Source organism: Carex rostrata, chromosome 25, assembly GCF_964058835.1.
Source record: "Carex rostrata chromosome 25, lpCarRost1.2, whole genome shotgun sequence".
Taxonomy (NCBI): Eukaryota; Viridiplantae; Streptophyta; class Magnoliopsida; order Poales; family Cyperaceae; genus Carex; species Carex rostrata.
Window position 1 is genome coordinate 7,844,637 of NC_135942.1, and position 22,421 is coordinate 7,867,057.

Below are 22,421 nucleotides of genomic sequence, written 5' to 3' on the forward strand. Positions count from 1 at the left end.
TCCTCTCTTCATCTCCATCATACTCAAAGCCACCCATATCATATTCTCCCAGTCGATGTCCTCCACCTCTCCTCCGAGTCGCAGCTAGTGTTATAAATTAATCCGAGGCGGGCAGCCCGTGCTCGGTCCGCCTGGGGTACCCGTGCCCGAGCTCGGGTATTGGACGAGTAAACGGGTACACGGGTAAGGGCATTAAATGGGTAGGACCCAGTTTTTCGGTAAAATACCCGGGTGTACCCGGACTGAATAATACCTGTGCCCGCCCAACCATACCCGCCGCCCGTTATACCTGTACCCGCCCGGTTTACCCTTAGTCGTGCCCGTCCGGTTTACCCCTATACCCTATACCTATTTACCCGTACCCTATACCCGTTATTTTTAAAAAAATTCAATTTTTTTCAAATCCCCCCCCCCCCCGGCGGTTCAAACCCGGACCTGCCGGACCCAACCCGTCCCATCCCTTTTTTTTGTTTTTTAATTTCAAATTTTATTCCTCCTCCAAAATTTTCTTTAAATACACCCTCTTCCTCTCAAAAAATTCACATTCTCATTCTCTCATTCTCTCAATCTCAATTCTCAAATTTTTTTTATTCTCAATTTTTAATTTATTGTTTAAAAAAATATAGTTGTAAATTTAATTCATTCTACAAATCTGCAAACGGAATTACGAAGGAATCGAAATTACGAAGTTCGGCACCTCCCGCAAGATTTTTTCGCGAGATTTAAAGGTAACATTTATTTCATGTTAGATTAATTTATTTTTGTAGAGTACATTTAGTTTATGCTAGATTTATTGAATATTAAGAAATTAGATTTGTTAGATTTATTTTATGTTAGATTTGTGAAATTTATTAACTAATTAGATTTGTTAGATTTATTTATGTTAGATTTGTTAGATTTATTAAATATGTTAGATTTATTTAGTTTATGTTAGATTTGTTAGATGTGAAGTAATTAGATTTGTTTTGATGTTAGATTTTATTTTTGAAATTCGGATTTATTTTTAATAGGTTAAAAAAATATGTTAGATTTATTTTTTTGAATATGTGAAGTAATTAGATTTGTTTTGAATATGTTAGATTTATTTTTGAAATTCGGATTTATTTTTAGTAGGTTAAAAAAAGAGGTTAGATTTATTTTTTTGAATATGTGAAGTAATTAGATTTGTTTTGAATATAAATATGTTATATTTTATTTTTGAAATTCGGATTTATTTTTAATAGGTTAAAAAAAATAGGTTAGATTTATTTTTTTGAATATGTGAAGTAATTAGATTTGTTTTGAATATGTTAGATTTATTTTTGAAATTCGGATTTATTTTTAATAGGTTAAAAAAATATGTTAGAATTATTTTTATTTTTATTTTTTAACTTTTGTTTTTTAATTTCTGTTTTTATAATCTTTATGGTTATTTTTTAAATTATAAATTTCTAAACATTTCAATTAGTTTTTAAATTATTCATTTTAAAGAAGAATTACTAAAAACAAAAGTTAGAAATCCGCCTATGTTATTTTACATAGCCGGTCCCAAGCCTGGAATAAAGGAGGAGAGTAACTTTTATTTTTTAATCTATTGTTTTAATATATTTTTCATTTATATTTTATTTAACCTATTAAAAATAAATGAATGTTTAAAAAATATATTATCAATTTAAAATGAATGTTTAGAAAATATATTATCAATTTAAAATGTAAACTAAAAATTTCGAGATATAAATAAATTATAAACACGTGTAAAGAAATAAATAAATAGAATTGTACTTAGCCGAATAAATATACAAATTTTTCGCACGAATAATTTTTATATATAAGTTACAAATTTTATTTATTTATATACACTATTTGATATTGAACTATTCAGATTTTAAAAGTCGAATTATAATTTATAAACATATAATAATATTCTTACAACACTGTAAAAAAAAAAGAAAAAAAAAACGGACCGCCCGGGCCCCCTACCCGGACCGCCCGGCCCCCCGCGAGTACCACGAGCACGGGTATAAGACGTGCAGGAAGGGTTTTTGAAAAAAAAACCTGTGATGCCCAACCCGTGGTACCCGTATACCTGCCGTGCTTGTGCCTACCTGTGCCCGTCCCCAGGTATACGCGGCCCGCCCGTGCCCTGTCCATCATTATAACACTAGTCACAGCTACTGATGGCATTTTTCTTAATAAATGTGATTTGGAGTGGTATTTAACAAAACATAAATTTTGAGATCGCATTTTGTTAAATTCAGCATTTTGAAGTGGCATGGAACCAATTTCCCCTTGTTTTAAACAAGGATTTGATAGTGGAATTTTCGTTGTTTTTGGTCCTTCGTAAATGGTTTTTATTGGTATCGAACCTGAAAGTGACCTTTGGAAAAGGAAGGGATTAAAATATGACTTATATTTTTAAAATGGTTTTTGTGCCCCCGTACACATCTGTATTTGTTACATTTTCTCTTTCTTAGTGTAATTTAATCGACTTATATTTTTAAAATGATACATTTATTTTGTTTTCTCTGTTAATTTATACATGGCTAATCGTATGGATATTTATTATATTAATTTTCAACATGTTGAATATTTTTTTTTTATAATAATTGTCTGTTCAAAATTCACTTTTATTTATAAGATCCAATTTAGGAAGTATTTATCTTCCGTCACGCAAATCTACAAAAACAGAGAAGAAGTTTTTTTCTTTTTTTTTTGAAATATTTAGGACATTAATATGCTCTAAATACTTTATGTAAAATATAGTCTACATTTTTTTTTAAATGATTTTTTTTTTGTATTTACCACTTTAAAATATTAAAATTACGGAGTTACCAACACTTTGGAAAATAATTGAAAGGTTTGAGGAATTCAGACATGGTACGTGTTCCTTGTAACATTGGAATTTTTTCCAAAGCATTGATAACTCCGTAATTTTAATATTTTAAAATAGTAAATAAAAAATCGGTTTTAAAAATAACCAACAGCTAACATTTATAAATAATTGATGTTGAGTCGTAAAGCAAGCTTAATTATGTTTTGTTGAAAATAAATTATAAGACACCATGACTACATGTCTACCACAAACAAATTAAATGATTAACATATTGATAAGATGCTCAATTCAATTGGTCTGGTCCTATATTAATTCCTTGATCATTTCTCCTTGATCAGCGCCATGTTGGTGTAGAACTATTATCCAATTATGCTATCACTCCTTCCAATTGCATAATTGCATATATAATTGCATAATTGCATCTAGTTCTCACAAACGGAACAATAAGCGCCGAGGTTACAGCTTCGTTGACCACTATGCACATGCAAAAACCACAATTTATCCAATTTTTTATATTGACATGGGAACTGGATATATTTCTATCATTAAACAATACAAATTCTTTCTCTGGCCTGCATCTCCATTCTCCAGACGCTGCTCATTTTTCTGTCAATTATTTTATTCTGTAAGAACAAATAATTAATTGTCAGGCACATGAATGAATATGATAGATTCTTTTTTCCCTTGATAAATAGATAACACCAAATTAATAGTTCAGATCCACTGATTTTTTAAGTTTATCAAACTAATAGTCATACAATATATGAGTAGAACTAGGGTGCTCTTAAGCTCACCAAAGTGTTTGGTGAGCTTGACTCTAAAACCCATCAAATCAATTTCTAATGACAAATCCGAACCGTTGAAACCCGCCTACTTTACGTGTGATGTGTCTACATGTGAAATTTTTAAACATTCGAATTAATTTAGTATAAAGTCAAGCGGTCAAAAAACGTTCAAAAAATGAATGCACTAAAATTAATTTATTAACCTTCTAATTTTGACCAATTGACTTTATACTAAACTAATTCGAATGTTTAAAAATTTCACATGTAGACGCATCACACGTAAAGTAGGCGGATTCTAACGGTTCGGATTCGTCATTTGAAATTGATTTGATGGGTTTTAGAGTCAAGCTCACCAAACACTTTGGTGAGCTTAAGAGCACCCTAGTTCTACTCTACAATATATATAATAAATGAATATTAGATCGATCGGGTGGAAAAGAAATGAGAGGACTATAGTTTTATGGGTTCATTAAGTCTCAATAATTTTCTATTTCTTTATTACAAAAACACACTGCAACTTACAAAAATTACTACAAATAGTACATACCGACGAAATTAAATTTTTAATGGATCATATCTATAGATCGGAAAAAAAAAACAATAACCATAGTAAGCAATATATTTTTCTAAAAAACTCCGCTTGGGAGATTCACACGCGATTTTGAGAGTCCGCCATTCCTCTCGCGGTTCCTCCGCCTCGTCCCCTCTCACTCCTTGTCTGATCCATTTCGTCACACTCCATTCGAGCAAATGCTTTCTTCTAATGAATCTAGTAATTGCTTGTTGCTCCATTTCACAGTTCTTTGCTTCATCTCGACTCTTTATATTCGGATGGGAGTGGTGTAATTTCGCCCCACCTCTACCATAGTAACTACTATATCTACGTATAAACAGAGCTGAAGCCAATATGGATCAGGGGTAGGCAACCGCCTACTCTTGGATTTTGAAAATTACTTATAAATTTGTATAAAATTAGGTCATTGCCTATTTCGGTCCATCACCTACTGCTGCCGCGATTCTCTTCTAGTTGTGGTTTGATTCGGACTTTTTGTGTCAATTTTGAATTTAACAAAAAGAAGTTTTGTTGATTTGGAAATAAAATGAACGGAGGCTTTTCGGAGAAGAAAGACAATTAGATTTTTATTTTTAAATAGACTTAGTGTATTGGTCCATTAAGTATAAAAATAGAAAGAATGATTAGTTTACAGATGATAGGGCCATGTTCCCAAGGCCCTAGTAGCTTCAATATAGGTCATGAACAAAGATTCAGACCTTGTTAAAGGCCAACCCGGAATATGAATGAAAAGCCTATATTGAAGCCCAGGACCGCCCGACATAAATGGGTTGAGATACCAGCCTATTCGTCTTAAGACTCACGATGCCGCCCCTCGGGCTACATAACCGCTCGCGATGTTGGTTATGACATAGCTGTCAGCGAGATTGGTTACAACGTGACTATGATCACACGATCTCATAACCGTCCCATGAACTGGCTTATTCCCTGTGCGTGTAAGGCGGTTCAGAGGACAGAGGTCAGACTATATAAAGCCCCTCATTTGATAGGAGAGGGGCCAACACCAAGGAATACACACTTACAAACACACACTTGGAGATATCATACAGGCTAGAGTTCTGTATCTCCGAGATCTCCCTTTAGTCTCCAAAGTCGCTACCCGACTTCCGAGATACGAGATCATCCTTCGATCTTTGAGACATAGCCACCTCTCGGCCTACGACTTTGAGCAGGACGAGCCCAATCCAAGTCCTTTTTAGCATACGGTCTGCTCCTCGGAGTTAACCCATATCAACATAGAACTAGATCTATAAAATATTTGGGCCTTAACATTCAATCCAAACCATTGTACCTTGCTATTTAACAAGTGAATCCATTTATTTTTAAACTATCAAAAAAATTATCTTAATCACAAAATATAGTGAAAAAAAATTAATTTTTAACATGACTTTTTTTACTAAACTATTTAAAAAAAAATTTAAGCAAAGGATGCGTTGACAATTTTATTTTTTATTAAAAAATAAATAATTAAATAAAAAATAATTATTATTTTTGGCCTATCCTGATAAAAATCCTAGCTTCGCGGTATAAATAAGATAAGTTTATGGTTAATGTCTTAACAATGATGATGATGCGATGACCCTTTTCCTCCTCATTCCTCTGTGTTTCCTTTTAAATAATTTAAGCACATACCTCATCTGAGCACGAAGGCAACTCATGTCTCACCTTGATTATAACAACACTGTTTTGTGCTTTTGTGCTTTTAGTGAAAAGGAACATTGTGATTATTTTTATAGTTTTTGATTCTTTATATTTTTCATTGTCGATTTGAATATGAGTAGTCATGATCATAGTGACAAATGAATTATTCGGGTTTGGTTTAGTGATGTTAAAAATTTGTGATTCGGAAATAATTTGGGTATAATTTGGGAATGATTCGAAATTATCCGGACCAAAGATTTCAGTCCTACAAGAGAGAAAAAAAAAACCAAAAAAATATATATTCTGGAAAAAATTCGTGAAAAATTCGTAAAATTCGGGAAAAGTTCATAAAATTCGCGAATTATTCAAGTTTAATTCGATCAAAGTTTAGTCAACCGAATAATTCAGCGGTTCGGCATCACCAAAACAACAAATTATTCGAGTATAATACACGAATCTTCATGATAGCATTCTTGATATGGAAATTTTATTTGGTTTTTTCATCTGTTTGTTAATATAAAAACGAGAATAAAATGTTGTAAGTTTCTTATAAACAGTGTAGAAGGTTTTTGTTATATTAATGGAAATTGGTGGGATTGATCCTACTTGTATCCAAAAAAAAAAAAATAATAATAATAATAACAGAATGCAAGGTAATATAAAATAACTCTGAATTAATTTTTTACCTGGTAGTCTCTATTTGGATATCAAAAAAAAAAACTCTAAATTAATTTTCGAAATTATTTGGTCATTTTTTAGAGCATCTACAATGGTAATTATTTTTGAATTGCTAATTTGATGTGTATATTGCTAATATAATTGCTGGTGGTATGACCATTGTTTATTTAGTAATTGTTTGGACAGTACTTGGCGCCAGTTGGCGGTTTCATTCAAGTACGCCGCAGGAACAACGTAAACTTATCTTTAAGTGTCCACGTGGCTTTATCCATTTGTCAATTTGTGTCATATTATTATGTAGAAATGAAATGGGAGTTAAACAGTTTACGTTGATGCAGTGAGGCAGTATCCATGGAGTCATTGGGGTTGACGTGGTGGTCCAGGAGCAGGCGCAATTTGTATTTTGTCTTTTGGTCTTCGGAGGTACTTTGCGCAATCTCACTTCCCCACTTCCCCACTGCACTACGCCACTACCCCACTAACCATCCCAATATCCCATATTCCCATCCACGGTGTATAGTGTATACTGCTTAGTATAATAACAAAAACAATAAATGATCCGAACGAATAAAATAATAATAAATTCGGCGCTTGCTAATGCTAGTTGCTGGCCTCCACGAACTCCCATTGTGATCATTTCCTTTCCTTTCCTTTCCTTCCTCTCTCTCGCTCTTCACAGTCTGTCTGATTCCTTGCCTTTCCTTGCACGACCCAACCTCCTCTCAGCATCTCACCTTTCTCTTTACTCACACCTCAATGTTTTTCTCGCTAGAATTTGGAATGGAGTTGCCTCGTTTTCCTTTACTGCACTAGTAGTAGCTCAACTCTGTCAACATTTTCCCCTGTTTTTCACCGTTTTCAAGAGTTATGATATTCTACTTATTCTTTCTAGTGCTCGACTAAACTTCCATTTTGGGTCTACACTTTAAGCTTCAGACTTTTGCATTCCTTTTCGTCTCTTTACTTTCCCCTTATCTTTTTCACAACAAAGTTCTCACCTTTCCATGCCTATCCTATTTCCATCATATATTTTCTAAAATTCATCAACCTTTCAGCTAAATTTTGCTGGGGTTCTATAATTTAGTTCGAAATGGCTACACTGCAGGATTTAGGTGTGTCAGCTTTCATAAACATAGTCGGTGGATTTGCATTTCTACTTCTGTTTGCTGTACTGAGAATTCAACCGGTGAATGATAGAGTTTATAACCCCAAATGGTACCTCAATGGTTCACGGACCCGGTCCATGGCTCAGGGCTTGAGCAAATTTGTTAATTTGAACTTATGGACATATTTAAAATTTTTAAACTGGATACCTGGTTCACTGAGAATGAGCGAAGCAGAGATAATTCAGCATGCTGGATTGGATTCTGCGGTTTATCTTCGAATTTACATTCTGGGGTAAGTGAATCATTTATTTGATCTTTATTTCCCCATTATTTTGGGGCTTATAACGGATATTATGTTTTGCATGTTGGTCTCTTTTTCTTTGTGGTGCATTTGAAAGAATTTTAGGATTAGGAGAGCCCTTTTTTGGTTTGAACTTTAGAATGTACTTATTTGTAGAGTCATAGATTACTTTTCTGTACTTGTTGCTTAATTGAACATAAATATGAATATGATACTTTATATTATATAATTTTTGCTTAATTGAACATAAATATGAGCGATAGCTAGCCAAAAGAACACATTTATATCCGCAATTTTTGTAGTACATTTACTTAAAAGAAAACCTTTTTTTTAGCATATTGCTGTGCTCTTATCCTCCTATTATTTGTACCAAACTGGTCATGTCCTGTACCTTTATCATTGTGCAGGACAGTACGGTAATTTTCAATTTGTAGCTAGTTTCATTTCAAAAAGTTTATTTTTGCATTAATTCTGACAGATAATCAATTGTATGTTGACAGTTTGAAGATTTTTGTACCAATCACATTGTTAGCTCTCATGATTCTCATACCAGTAAACATTTCTGGTGGCACTTTACTGAGTCTGAGAAAAGAAGTTGTGTTTAGTGACATTGATAAGCTCTCTATATCCAATGTTAGCCCTGGTTCAAAGAGGTAACTTCCGATAATTCTGGTTTATTAAGTTTGTATAGGGATAAGCTTGTCTCCAAGTCCACATATGCTGCCATAAAAGCAATAGCACGATATTCAGTAGTTTGTGTGGGCCCTCTGATCAAGAGGATACGATTAAAGCTTACTATTTTGAGAGGTTTTCTTTTATGTTGTTCAAAACCATCCATTTTGATCCGTGGTCCACATGCAAACAAAAACACATTTGTGCCATAGTTTCTAACTTTCTATGGCAATTGATGCGGAGTCTTTGCATTGCTATTGACATACTAAACAAGGCCTTTCTTCTATTTCCGATTCTACCCCTCGGGACTTTTCCACTATAGAGGAGAATAATGCAAAGAGTAATTCTAATTATGATTTTAATTTGGTTTTATTTCAGGTTCTTTATTCATATATTAATGGCATACATATTCACATTATGGACATGTTACATACTATACAAAGAATATGCCAACGTGGCCTTCATGAGATTACATTTTATGGCCTCACAGCAACGCCGTGTTGACCAATTTACCGTGAGTACTTCATACATCTGTCACTTTCCATTTTTCATTATTGAAGGAAAAAGTAATTAAATTATTTATTTAAATATTGTGAAAATAGGTAGTCGTAACTAATGTACCACATGTGGTGGGTCACTCAACAGCTGAGACAGTCGATGAATTCTTTCAAAGAAATCATCCTGACCATTATCTTGGACAACAGGTACTTTACACTATATTTAGTCATGTTATTTTTCCTGTTGATATCATTATTTTAATATTTTGCTTGTTGCTAATGATCCCTTCTTTTGCGGTTAGCCTGTATATAATGCAAATAAATTTGGGAAGCTGATAAAGAGAAAAGAGAGGCTTCAGAATTGGTTGGATTACTACCAGCGCAAGTTTGAGAGGCATCCTGGGTCGAGACCAACCGCTAAGGTATCTCTTTAACCTTTAACATACTCTCTGATACTATTATATACCAAGTACCGGTAAAATTAAGCAGATTTGGAACTAAATAATTTTATTTTCTAGTACTTTGGCCAGTACTTGATCTGTTCAGTAAATAATCTCCATGGCCTGTAGAATTGGTAATACATAATGACTAATACTTATAAATTTGTGAAACTTTTTCTCAGGTAGGTTTTCTGGGTTGTTGTGGTAGAAGGGTAGATGCCATCGACTATTACCAAGGAAGGGTTGATGTCCTTGATAGAAAGGTATATTCTTTGATTGTTTATCTTCTTGGAAAATTATTTTTTCTGTCAAATTAGCACGGCCAAAGCATCTCAAAGCTGGCCTGAGATACCTTATTTTTATCCAATGCACCTACTTCTTTCGAATGCATACTTTTTGGATAATTATCATCTAGTATACAATTTGATTCTGAGCACTGACATAACGACATATGATATACATTTGATTTAACATTATCTGCTTTTTGTGGAGGCTTCTTTTTGTGAGCACTTGTTTTTCAGCGAAGCTACCAAATCCAAGCTGATGGGAGTTTACCTATACAAAAATAGCACCATTTCAAAACTAACATCAATGTCCTTCATTTCACTTTGTCAGATATTGGCCGAGCGTCAGAGAGTGCTAAAAGACCCAAAAGCCATCATGCCAGTATCTTTTGTAACCTTTGACTCTAGATGGGGCGCGGCAGTTTGTGCCCAGACCCAGCAGAGCAGGAATCCGACACAATGGCTGACAGAGTGGGCCCCAGAGCCTCGAGATGTTTACTGGCAGAACCTGTCAATTCCCTTTTTTACTCTAAGCATACGCCGACTTATGATATCCATCTCTGTCTTTGCACTCATCTTCTTCTACATGATTCCAATTGCATTCGTTCAGTCGCTTGCAAATTTGGAAGGCCTTGAGAAAGTTGCTCCTTTTCTCAAGCCAGTCATAGAAATGTATTATTTATTTTTGGTTTCTGTTAATTATTCATCTTTGTTGCCTTTGCTCTTGGAAATTTCACTGATACTCTTTAAAGTTTCTGAGCTAGCAATAATCTCGACTATATATTAAGGAACTTTTTTTTCCGCATACCTGACTGGTTGTTTTCATCGTTTTTTTTGTTTGTAGAAAGGTGATAAAGTCGTTCTTGCAAGGGTTTCTTCCGGGTCTGGCACTGAAAATATTTTTATTTATCCTGCCAGATGTGTTAGTTTTAATGTCAAAAGTTGAAGGATACATATCTCTTTCTTCTGTTGAGAGAAAGGCAGCCACAAAGTATTACTACTTCATACTTGTCAATGTATTTCTGGGAAGTATAATTACTGGAACTGCTTTTGAGCAACTATATACTTTCCTCCATCAACCACCTGAACAGTAATTCTCTTCTCTCTTAAATTACTGTCTGCCTGTGTTATATTTCAATACCATACCAGTAGTACCATGAAAAATTACAGGCCATTCCGTGCCAACCTGTGTGAACAAGGCTGATATTACCAGATACCAGTACTGTGCCAAAATTTCTGTGATAACTTCAGAAGATTAAATATCGAGATCTGGCCAAAACTCTGAAAAACAGATGCTCCAAAATGCTTACAATATGCACCCATTTAACTTTCAGTTCTTGATTAGAAACTTTTTTTGAACTTTTCTTAAATGATGTTAAAAAAGTATCTGTTTTGCATGTAATGTCTCATCAGAATTCCGAGAACAATTGGTGTTTCTATCCCAATGAAGGCCACATTCTTTATGACATACATAATGATTGATGGATGGTCTGGTATTGCAAATGAAATCCTTCGCTTGAAGCACCTTGTCATATACCATCTGAAAAATGTATTTCTGGTGAAGACTGAGAAGGACCGAGAGAAAGCAATGGATCCAGGCAGTATTGGCCTGCCCGAGAACCTGCCTAATTTGCAGTTGTATTTCCTTCTTGGGCTTGTTTATGCTGTGATCACTCCAATTCTCCTTCCCTTTATACTGATTTTCTTCATGTTTGCTTTCCTCGTGTATAGACACCAGGTAAGTCGGATCCTTACCTTGTAAAGTGTCCTTATATTTTATATTGAAATTGATGCAGCCATAAAGATGACCTATTTTGACTAATCAGGAGGGATCCCGTGCAAAAGAACTTAGATGTGATCAAAATGACCTATTGTGGGGCTCATGATGCATATCTCATATAACTGAATTAATGGGAATTTTTCCACGTACAAATGGCATGATACGTGTAACACTATTATGATATATAATTCTGGGTATGCAGCCGCTCCCAATTCCACATTCATATTTGGTCACAGGACCTTTTGGAAACAATTTTGTACCGTCCCACTTGAGCTACTTAATTTCATGGGGACTAGTTTTATCTAAAAAAAAAAAATCAAGGCACTGGCATTTGATCCCTCCTCTTTGACCAGTGATATATACCAGTACAAATAATGCACACACAAGTAATGCATTTAATCAGAAGCTGTTCAGTTTGATTTGGGCCAGAAGTATTGCACTTGGTTCAGGAAAGTTAACTGAAAGTTAAGAATGTCTTCCTCCCTCAGATCTAACCTAGTTATTTGTTTGGAGTAGTTCGAAGATGAAGCCTTTTCAACAAATTTTAGCTCTCAACAATATAAATTTCCATATTGCACAATAGAAACTGTCTTATTCTTTCATTTGGTTTTTCAGATTATGAATGTATACAATCAAGAATATGAAAGCGCAGCCGCCTTCTGGCCATTTGTGCAAAGTCGCATAATAATTGGTCTTCTAATATCCCAAGTTCTTCTAATTGGATTGCTCAGTACCAAAAAGGCGGCTAATTCTACCCCTCTACTTATTTTCTTACCTGTGTTTACTATCTGGTTCCACTACTATTGCAAGAAACGATTTCAACCAGCTTTCCGAAAATACCCCTTGGAGGTAAGTTTTCTCCTTGTTCTTAATTGTCTAGATTTGTGTATATAACAAATTGTAGTAATTATAAATTTCTGATAAAAACCTTGATCTCATAACCTCTCTCCCACTCCCTTTCTCTCTCTCTACAGGAAGCGATGGAGAAGGACATACTGGATAAAGCCTCGGAGCCAAACCTGAACCTAAAAGCATACTTGGCTGATGCATATGTGCACCCTATATTTCAAGAATTCGAGTGCGATGAAGAAGCAGGAGAGGTGAGAGCAAACAAGTATGAACATGAGCTAGAATCGCCTTACCGCAGCGAATCTGTTCCTTCTCCTTCTCCTCCTCACTATGTCTATCACTATGAATTTGAGCCCTAATTTCTTTTGTTGTATTAATATTGCTAAGTTAATTTTTCTGACCTATACTTAGATTGATTGATAGACTTCTTCGTCTTGAATTGTTCATTTTTCTTTTGCTCTTGTTATCAGGGTATTGGTTTGAGTCGTTTGACAGTGCATAGTAACTTGTAAATGTGCAGATAATTAAACATTAACATTACTGATTTTAAGCATTATGTGCATTTGATTTGATATAAATTTCAGTTAGGTGTTGCTATCTTGTTGAATATATAGTGATTTTTGAAAAAGAACATCCTCTACTTGTAGCATCAAAACATAACAACACATCCATATACTAAGTTCATCTACCCAACATACCACAAAACTGTAATCAGAAACAAAGAACATATATATATATATAGTAACCAACACAAAACCCAAAACCCAAAACCTGATTACACTTTACCAATACCCAAGCCCTCTATGCCATCTTCAGTCTTCACTGTTAATTGTCTATACCATTTATAGATAGGCAGAAGAAGGCCCCTGTCCACTTGCTCCATGCTATCCACTATCTCTTGAATTGAATTTGAGAGACATCATTTGGTAGCATAAGATATCATTTCAAAATAGACCCTGCATCTTTGTATTTTACCTAAAGTAGCTAATGATAATATTAATTTGTGCTCCCACTGCTCTAGGATTAACCTGCACATCTTGAAAACACAATTTATTCCTTGCCAATCAAATTAGTTCGACAGAGTAACCTATTTTTTAGTGGAATAAGAGCATCTAAAGGCATAATCTTCAATAGTTGAACAATCAAAAGAAAATTTATTAAAATCCGCTAACCAATCCCAAATAGATTTAACAAAAGAACGTTGAACAAAAAGGTCAGGTTCACCTTCACCACAAAAAAAATGAACAAGCTACATCCCCTTGCCAACCCCTTTTACCTTAGTTAACACTTGACACTCTTCTTTGTTTAACTAACCAAAGAAATATTCTAATTTTAAAAGAATATTTTTAATCCAAGTAATTAAAATGCATGATGATTGAAAACGGAGCCGGATTATCCGATGGATATCCGCTCCGAATCCGTATCCGAACTTAAACGGAGCGGATAGTTCCGGATGAATAATTTATTAAGATGGACAAATTCTCCGGATTCGGATACGGATAATATCCGTATTGGCTAAACGGATCGAATATCGGATCGGATATCCGCACTATCCGAAACCAAACCCAATATCAATTTTTCTCTCTTCGCGCTCCCGTGAAACAGCTTTGCATGCCTTTGTTTATATTAGTCAAGTACCCGTGCGTTGCAACGGGATTGAAATATTATTTTGATCACTTTTTTTAAATGTGATTAATTTTTAATTTATTTCTTCATTATGTGTTCGTCAATAATAAGAGCAAACGATAACCTTAGAGTTAAATACTATATTATTTGTGGAGATAATTAATTATAAAAACATTAGTCAACATATATATTATTTGTGGAGATAATTAATTGTAAATACATATCATGCTGAACCTTGTGAAATACACCTGTTCATCACATCTATGCACTAAAATCAAACAACAGTGCCAAACATAATATAGTCAGAAAAGCTTAGTCGTGTAAAATAAAAATCAATTGATCAGAAATTTATCATATGCAGATATTTTTCAATATCACTATCTCCAAATAGACTTTTAGAACAAGATCAGAAAATTAATTGATCAGAAATTGAACTTTGCTTAGTCATGTAAAATAGTTATCTAAATACGTCCTAATTAATTACATATTGCATGTATACTAACCAAGGCATTACATCAAACACCACACACGCATCCTTATACACCCACAATGTGCATACATACTCACCAAGCATGGCACGAAACACCAAACTCATTTGCTATGTAATCAACTAATTGCTCTCAAATTTGCAAAAGTATTATTTAGTCGGAGAAATTCAATGCATGTAAAATGACATAAAGCACCACCAAGTCACAAAATCAGTAAAGCATTTTAGCGAACACCATGTGTGCGCTAAATGAAATAAAATGAGATATATGTAAATGAAATTGAAAGGTACAAATAATGGTACTGTTTACTAAAATATGATGCCATTAGGAAAATTGAATCAACGATAGAGAATCAATTACCTAGCAAAACTTCACTTGTACGCAAGTTAGAGCACACTTTAAGAGTAAAATCAAATTCCATTGCACAAGTGCTCTAGTCCTTGCCATAATATTTTGAAGGCTTTAGGTCTATGTATAATCCAATTGCTGCACCACAGGTAGATAACCATGAAATATACATGAAAGGAGAAATACTCAATCGCAGTGAAAAATGTAAGGTTTAGGAACAACCTGTGAAGGTAATTAAGTCCATTGAGCAATTTCCATAGCAAAGACTTCACAGTGTACTGATTGATGGCAAGATTAAGCTGCTCCCTGTGATGCCTATTTATCTCCTGGTTGTGAGAAGATCACAAAGAAGATATCATTACGTCAATTCTTAAGAAACATCAAGATACTAATGAGAGATAATACTTACATAAAGGTCATGCTCGGTAAGAAAGCACCACCGTGTGAGAAATACGATCTGAGAAGAACAAAAGCAGAGGGAAAACGAAAATGGAGATTTGACGCACACGAGAAAAGGGTAACTCAGGAAAATAGCGAGGTGGGCCCTCTTTTCCTTTCGTTACATCTAGAGTAAGAGTGTTAATCTCGATGTCTTTCCCTCCCTTCCGATTCTGAATTGCGGTGCAAGTAATTTTTTACCCACCCTCCCTTTCCTTCCCCTCCGTTCCACCCAACTGGAGCACAGTGTAATATACTATTGCAAAACAGTGGACTGTAAGTGCATAATCAAAACACTGAGGATCAGAAGAAATCTGAAATGAAAACGAAAATTTTATTTACTTCATTTATTATGTCAAGCTTCTCTACTCATAAAAAGCATTGAGCTGTCGTACTCTGCACATTTTAATTTCTTCTAAAAGTACAAGATTAATGGTCAACATGCACCAATGTTCACTGTAAATAAAGCAATTAAGCATCATACAAAAATTCAACAAATTCAACAAACAAACAAAAAGAGATATTGACTTCAGGTGGCTTTAAATTGAACAATTGCACAACAAAGGGACATGGTCTTCACTCTTCATTTAAATTAACAATTAGTTGCATTGCACATTTGATAAAGGTCAGTTCTCAAGACAATGCAACTGATATATTCAGTGCCATAAAAAATTCACTCTTCATTTAAATTAACAATTAGTTGCGTTAGACATTTGATAAAGGTCAGTTCTTAAGATATCGTACTGATATACTCGGTACCAGGAAAAAACTGATATATTCAGCCACCCTCTCTTCCCAGTCGAGCCTCTCCTCTCTTCCGTCTCTACAAATGCTTGGCTAATAAAATGGTACCGTGTTCTAATCTCAATTTCTTGGGTATTGCGAATTTTGGGTTGAAATTGGGCAAATTGAGATGGAAAGCTGCACTAAACAAGTCTGGAACTATTCTTTAAGTGTGTAATTATGCCTCGATTAAATCTCAATCCCAGTATATACCAGTATAATGTTCTTTAAATTAGGCAAATTGCGAATTTTCAGTTTTTTACCAATATAATGTTTACCATGCTGGTTTTTGGTTTTAATTAGATAAGTAGATTTCAGTTATTAGAATGTTGCTCCAGTATGTAATCTTTACTCTATATTGATTAATATAACGCATAAGAGCCTTTTCTCTAAAAAAAAAAAAAAAATACAAATTCAGATAGACGCAGGTAATTAGGAAATCAGAATCCACACCCAATATTAGTAAGGCGGAGTGGAGAGGAAGGCGGAGAGGAGACGGGCTGGAGGCGAACGGAGAGGAGACGAGTAGGGTGTTTAGGGTTGGCGTTAATTTGGAATTATGTTCATCTACGTTAATGGAGCAGGGTGTTTCTAAGGAGAATGGATCAGGGTTATTCAAGTAATATCCCCTTATATGTAAATTATTAATTTAGAATTATACATTAATATGGTAAGGGTGGCATTTTTCTTAATAAATGAGATTTGGGATGGCATTTAAGAAAATTAAAATTTTGAAGCGACATTTGTCTAAATTCAGCATTTTGGAGTGGCATGAATCTAATTTTCCCTTAATATTAATATTTAATTTTTTAATTAATATTTGTATCTTAGAAGTTCATATATCTTAATTATCCGACTATTATTTGTTTTATATCCGTATTCAAATCTGTATCCATGAACTATCTGTTCCATATCCGTATCCGTTTAAGGCGAATTTAGTTTTGAATTTTGATATTCGTTTACTATCCGTATCCGTATCCGCTCATTATCCGATTGATGTGGATATAATATTAGCATTATCCGCTCCGTTTTCACCCCTATGATGAATCAGATGGGAACTCAAAATTTTCAGTAAATTCCTTGAGAATGCTCCTCCATTTACTAGAGGCGTCCAGTGAGTGAACCCCCCAATCCCCAACTCGACCTTGCTCTTTCTCTTTCTCTTTCTCTCTCACACGATCCGCTTTCTCTCTCTCAGGGGATTAAACCTAAATCGCACCCCTCTCCTCTCTCGGAGTCACTGTTGCACCGCCATACCATCTCCACCACCTTCTCTCGGGCTCGTTCTCCTCTCGGCACCACCATCGTCCCGCTCCTCTCCAGCGGCATTCCCCTCTCCTCGCCTTAGAAGTTGCTCTCTCTATTTTCGGTAAACTCTTTCCTTGCTAGTTCTCTCTAATTTCTTTGCTATCAAACTGATAGAAAAGTCAGCAAGAACAAAAAAGAAAAAAAAATTAGACTTCTTAGTAATTATTTGAATGTATTGGAATTTACCCTAGAGTGAGAATTAGCCAAAATTCAGCAAAACTAATAGCTATATTTTTGACTAATTACTATGATTTATGCAAACAATATAGTAATTTTTGTTACTTTAATGCCTACTATTTCCTACAATTAATTTTGTTAGTTTAATTCTTGCCATTGTTACATGATCCTTGTAGCAATGCCTTTCCTTGTACCAATAACATGTCAAAATTAAGCATTTTGTTACCTGCTAAAGTCACGGCTACCTATTGTTACCAAGTTCTTAGCCATGACTAATTACTTGCTAAAAAAAGACGATCTCAACCTTGGTAGGTTTCTATCTAAGTTCACTGCTCCTGTTCATTAATTTTCTTTCAGTATGTTTTTGTTGTAATCTAATTATTCAATTAGGATTCTAGGATTATACATATAATTCATGTTTAATAGTACCACCAGTAACAAATGCCTAAAAAATCTGAAGATAAGGGACATGTTTAACAGGTCTTCTTGTTGTAGCAGGACAGTACCAGTTAGATGTTCTTCGTACCAGTTAGAGCATTTTTCTTTCTCTTACAACAAGCTCATGTCAAGAGTGGTGCCTATAGCTGAAGAAGTACCATTATAGGTCCAAATGCAAGATTGTTCAGAATAAGGAAAGAAGTACCAGTATATCTCTTAGAAGAAAAGCTCAGAGGTAGAAGTTTGGAGGGAGAGATGAGGGTGTTACCTTTCTAATTGAAAAGAGATGGAAGACGTGATCTTAGCATCCGACAGGCTGGCTTTAGCAGATGATTCAGGCCGTACTGAATTATGAGATTTTGAATGTCGTAATGCAAGAAGTTGATATTGACAAGGTGCTATATGGATAATTGTTTGGCATGATTCCAGTTTTTTATTTTCATTTTGTAATAAGGTGCTGTAGCACTCTTATTTTTTATTTTCATTTTGTAACATGAAATTAAAGACATTTTTTCTCCTACTAATAGTTCTCTAATGCTACATGTAAATATAATGCTTGTAATGACATATAATGAATGTAATTGTAATGACTTTAGTTAGGTGATGTTAGTTTTTATGTAATGACTTTGTAATTGTAATGATATATAATGAATGTAATTGTAATGTTGGTACACCCAAGAGATAGAGTTCATCATTACATCCAATTGTTCCTTTGTAACATAACAAAACAAAAAACAAAAAATATGCATTGTTATTGTTCAAATATTGCAAAAACAATACATATACATATGATTTCCAACATAAATTTCCAACACAACATAACACTAGTCTATATGATGTCAACATAAATTTCCAACGTAACATAACAAAGCAATATATAATTCATTGACTTTTAATCCTGACAATTCATTGACTAATAGAAGTCTATACAAAAGTCACCTCCTACTTTCATACAATTATACAATTCAAATAAACTTATTAACATAATTATCTTAATCCATCAATTAGAATTTTGTTGTCACATATCTCTTCTGGGTTCCTCATGCGGAGTGTGTCGGCAACTCTTGGGTGTACCAATAGTACCAGCAGCTTGCAATTTGCGAAGGCCACATGGTAACAACTCCATAGCCCCTATAATAACTCCTCAAATGCTGACACTAAGCTCATTACTGTAGAAATTCATCTTAGTATCTCACCAATGAATTAGTTACTTAGTTCTATCACGGTTATGAATTTTCTGTCAAAAGTGACTATTCTACCGACAGTATCAGTCGCGGATACTGTTACATTCTTGTAGCTTAACGGAGATGGTGCGGATGTACGAAGGATTTGGATAAAGGCTATTGTACGATTGGAGGAGGAGAAACTCCTGTGGGTAGGGGTGTTCATCGGTTCGAATCGGTTCAAACTGAATTAAAAATAGGAAGTTGACATGAGTACCCGCACTACATTATTACTCGCATCTAAACTGTTATAACTGTTTGTGGGAATCAAACTGTCATAATTGTACTTCAGATCTGTAATTTTTTTTTTAATATTAATGGTCAAATCTTGAAGTATGTAGTCCAAAGAACACAAGTATTTATATCTATATAATAAACAATGTAATGATAAATTAATTATTTTTAAATAATCGTACCCGCACTTTTTTTTTTTAAATTCTGATGTTGTACCCGCACCTAAACTGCCATAATTGCTTGTGGGGACCGCAACTGTTTCAGATCTGTAACTTTATTTTAAAATATTAATAGTCAAATCTTGAAGTATATAGTTCAAAGAACACAAGTATTTATATCTATATAGTAAACAATGTAAATGATAAATTAATTATTTTTATATAATCGTACCCGCATCTTTTTTTGAAATTTCTGACGTCGTACCCGCACCTAAACTGCCATAATTGCTTGTGGGGACCGCAATTGTTCCAGATCTATAACTTTTTAAAAAAATATTAATAGTCAAATCTAGAAGTATATAGTTCAAAGAACATAAGTGTCACACCCCGCGGCCACGGGTCGTAACAGTCCCCCGCCGTAAGCATACAACGTCGTGTATGCTTACAAGGCAATTAACAATTCAAACCAAACACAAGCAATAAAAACAAGTTTCTAATATAAAATCAGAGTACTCAGTCTGGACAGTAAATAATACAACAAAAGTATCTCATCCGGATACCAACCCCGAGGCCTACCCTAAATCTATACAACAAAACATATCCAGGGTCATATACTGGTAAGCTACTAAGGCCTACTACTCTCGTGCCTCTCCGGAATCAGTCGCACCAGTACCTGTAAAATAACCGGGAGGGTGGGGGTGAGAATAAATTCTCAGTGCGAAATTTGCCACAGTTTAGATTATTGGACTTGCAATCAAACTCTATATTCAAAAATGAAACCCAAACAATAACAATGCAAACAGATATATATAATCATAAATAACAGAATGCCAATGCTCGACAACAATTAATCAACCTGAAACACAGTTCACGAAATTTCCAAGGTGAATTTCAAAACACAACATATATTTGGCTTAACTTAATTCATTAGGGCTTGTAGCAACTACAGATGTTCTTTCGAGCTGGACCGTTATCAAACCCACATCTGTAGGGTTACAGGCGCCTACAGATGGCCAACCAAGCTGGACCATTTATCTGACACCCATCTGTAGCTGTTTGGCTTAACCATATCCTAAGGTCTGGTTACAAGTCACCTATACAGGTCAACTTGACACAAATGCAAACACACGGAATCAAAGTCAGCCATACCGCTCAACCTTGCAATTTCATTCAAATAGAATCACAAACAACTATCAGTCTTGCCCATTTCATTAAACAGGTCAACGGGTAGGTCACCGTCACCGTATCCAGCCACCTCAACAGGTCGGTCTGGCAAATCCATAACAGGTCAAACGCATAAGTCAGCAGCGTCACCCTATCCAGCCACCTAAACAGGTCGGCCTGGCAAATTCTAACAGGTCAAACGCATAAGTCAGCAGCGTCACCCTATCCAGCCACCTAAACAGGGTCGGCCTGGCAAATTCATAAACACCAGTCAACGGATAGGTCACCGTTACCTTATCCAGCCACCTAAACAGGTCGGCCTGGCAGATTCATTCATATCAAGAACAATTAATATAACTAATCAAATAATAACCATACCAACATGCCAATTAACCTTAACCGAACAATTCAATCATTCTCATTTATGCAAGAATCAATATGCAGCATGAATTCCAAAATATGCAACAATTAATCATTCAACATGACAAACGAATAAACAGTTTAATTCCTGAAAATAAAGTATCAAACAAGTCCAAGAATCCCGCACCTGAATACGACGAGCGTACCGCTTAATTTATGGTTCAGGCGTCTCGAAATGCCTCGCAACGTCTTGCTCGACCGAGCCTACACCTATATTACACGTATACTAGGTTTAACATTGGTTCACGATCGAGAGGTTTACTCGAGTTACTTCTAGGGCTCATACCTTCTTTAATCAATTTCTATGCTTTTGGTATCAATTCGTTCGGTTCATTATTTCTTACCAAAATCCTCTAAAACCGCACACAATCTCATCTAGGTCCTATGGACCATACAAACTCTCCATTTGGTAACAATTTAGGTACCAGTTCTCTATTTTGGTTCTCGTACCAGTTCGATTTACCGTTTTGGTTAAACCATAATTTGGTCAGATCTCAAATCAGTCGTTAAATGTTCTAAAAATTCACGATCAGGAGGCAACCCTACCGACTACAAGTCTAATTGGTCGGGTTAAACAAATCAAATCACGATTATGCCAACTTTCAATTTTGGCACGAAACCCTAGAAATCAGATTTCCCAAATCGGAAGAAATCGGGAAAAAGATTGACAAACAAACTAGTAAGGAGTGTAGAGGAACTAGTCCTCGAGCAATTCGAACACAAATCTCGGGTTTAAAACGAGAATCTGAGAAATTGAGAAAATTCGAGGTTTCGAAAGAAAGAAGGAGAGAAAGAAATACCAAATAGGAGGGTTCGGAGAGATCCTCGGCTGCTTTCTCGGTTCCAAACTCGATTTCTCGCAAAAATCAGAAGTCTGAAAGAAACGGAAACTCACGCGCTCTTTTTCTTCTCTCTTGGACGAAAATCACTTAAAAATGGGGAATGGTGAAGAGAGAGAGAGAGAGAAGCTTTGATTTGGGTTTTAGGGTTAAAATTACCCTGAATGCGGATGCACCCATCCGCACTGCGGGTGGCTTGACCCGCACTCGAGACTTGGAAATTTTCAATAGAAATTCAGGAAAAATCCGAGCGTAGTGCGGATGAATTCCACCCGCACTGCGGGTCAACCTCATCTGCACTCAGTACTTAGCCGATTTCAGGAAATTCAGTTCAATACAGAAATTCACGAGTGCGGCT

At 35.0% G+C, this 22,421-nt stretch overlaps 1 protein-coding gene and 2 long non-coding RNA genes across 4 annotated transcripts; 2 read left to right on the forward strand and 1 right to left on the reverse strand.

The window, feature by feature from the left end:
* Positions 1–7,067: 7,067 nt before the first annotated feature.
* LOC144576109 (early-responsive to dehydration stress protein (ERD4)) lies at positions 7,068–12,970 on the forward strand. The gene is made up of 11 exons (XM_078326368.1): positions 7,068–7,888; positions 8,398–8,550; positions 8,948–9,083; positions 9,172–9,273; positions 9,369–9,488; positions 9,689–9,769; positions 10,122–10,462; positions 10,635–10,880; positions 11,204–11,528; positions 12,186–12,419; positions 12,545–12,970. Exons 1-11 carry the CDS (start codon positions 7,581–7,583, stop codon positions 12,776–12,778), a joined length of 2,280 nt encoding a protein of 759 aa, XP_078182494.1. The 5' UTR covers positions 7,068–7,580; the 3' UTR covers positions 12,779–12,970.
* Positions 12,971–14,747: 1,777 nt separating this feature from the next.
* On the reverse strand, positions 14,748–16,081 carry LOC144543772 (uncharacterized). 2 transcript variants are annotated; one of them, XR_013508063.1, is made up of 3 exons: positions 15,291–16,081; positions 14,894–15,207; positions 14,748–14,777 (listed from the first exon to the last, which is right to left on the reverse strand). It is a non-coding gene; the product is annotated as an uncharacterized LOC144543772 (long non-coding RNA). The 2 variants fall into 2 exon arrangements; XR_013508062.1 differs by having other exon boundaries at positions 14,748–15,207.
* Positions 16,082–17,212: 1,131 nt separating this feature from the next.
* Positions 17,213–18,696, forward strand: LOC144543720 (uncharacterized). The gene is made up of 2 exons (XR_013508046.1): positions 17,213–17,471; positions 18,083–18,696. It is a non-coding gene; the product is annotated as an uncharacterized LOC144543720 (long non-coding RNA).
* Positions 18,697–22,421: the final 3,725 nt, after the last annotated feature.

What these genes read in the sequence shown, in the direction of transcription:
- LOC144576109 (XM_078326368.1), top strand. Translation starts at nt 7,581, where the DNA reads ATGGCTACACTGCAGGATTTAGGTGTGTCAGCTTTCATAAACATAGTC. An exon ending in CTTCGAATTTACATTCTGGG is followed by an intron (nt 7,889 to 8,397) that starts GTAAGTGAATCA and finishes GTATGTTGACAG; the next exon opens with TTTGAAGATTTTTGTACCAA. An exon ending in CTCCATCAACCACCTGAACA is followed by an intron (nt 10,881 to 11,203) that starts GTAATTCTCTTC and finishes ATGTCTCATCAG; the next exon opens with AATTCCGAGAACAATTGGTG.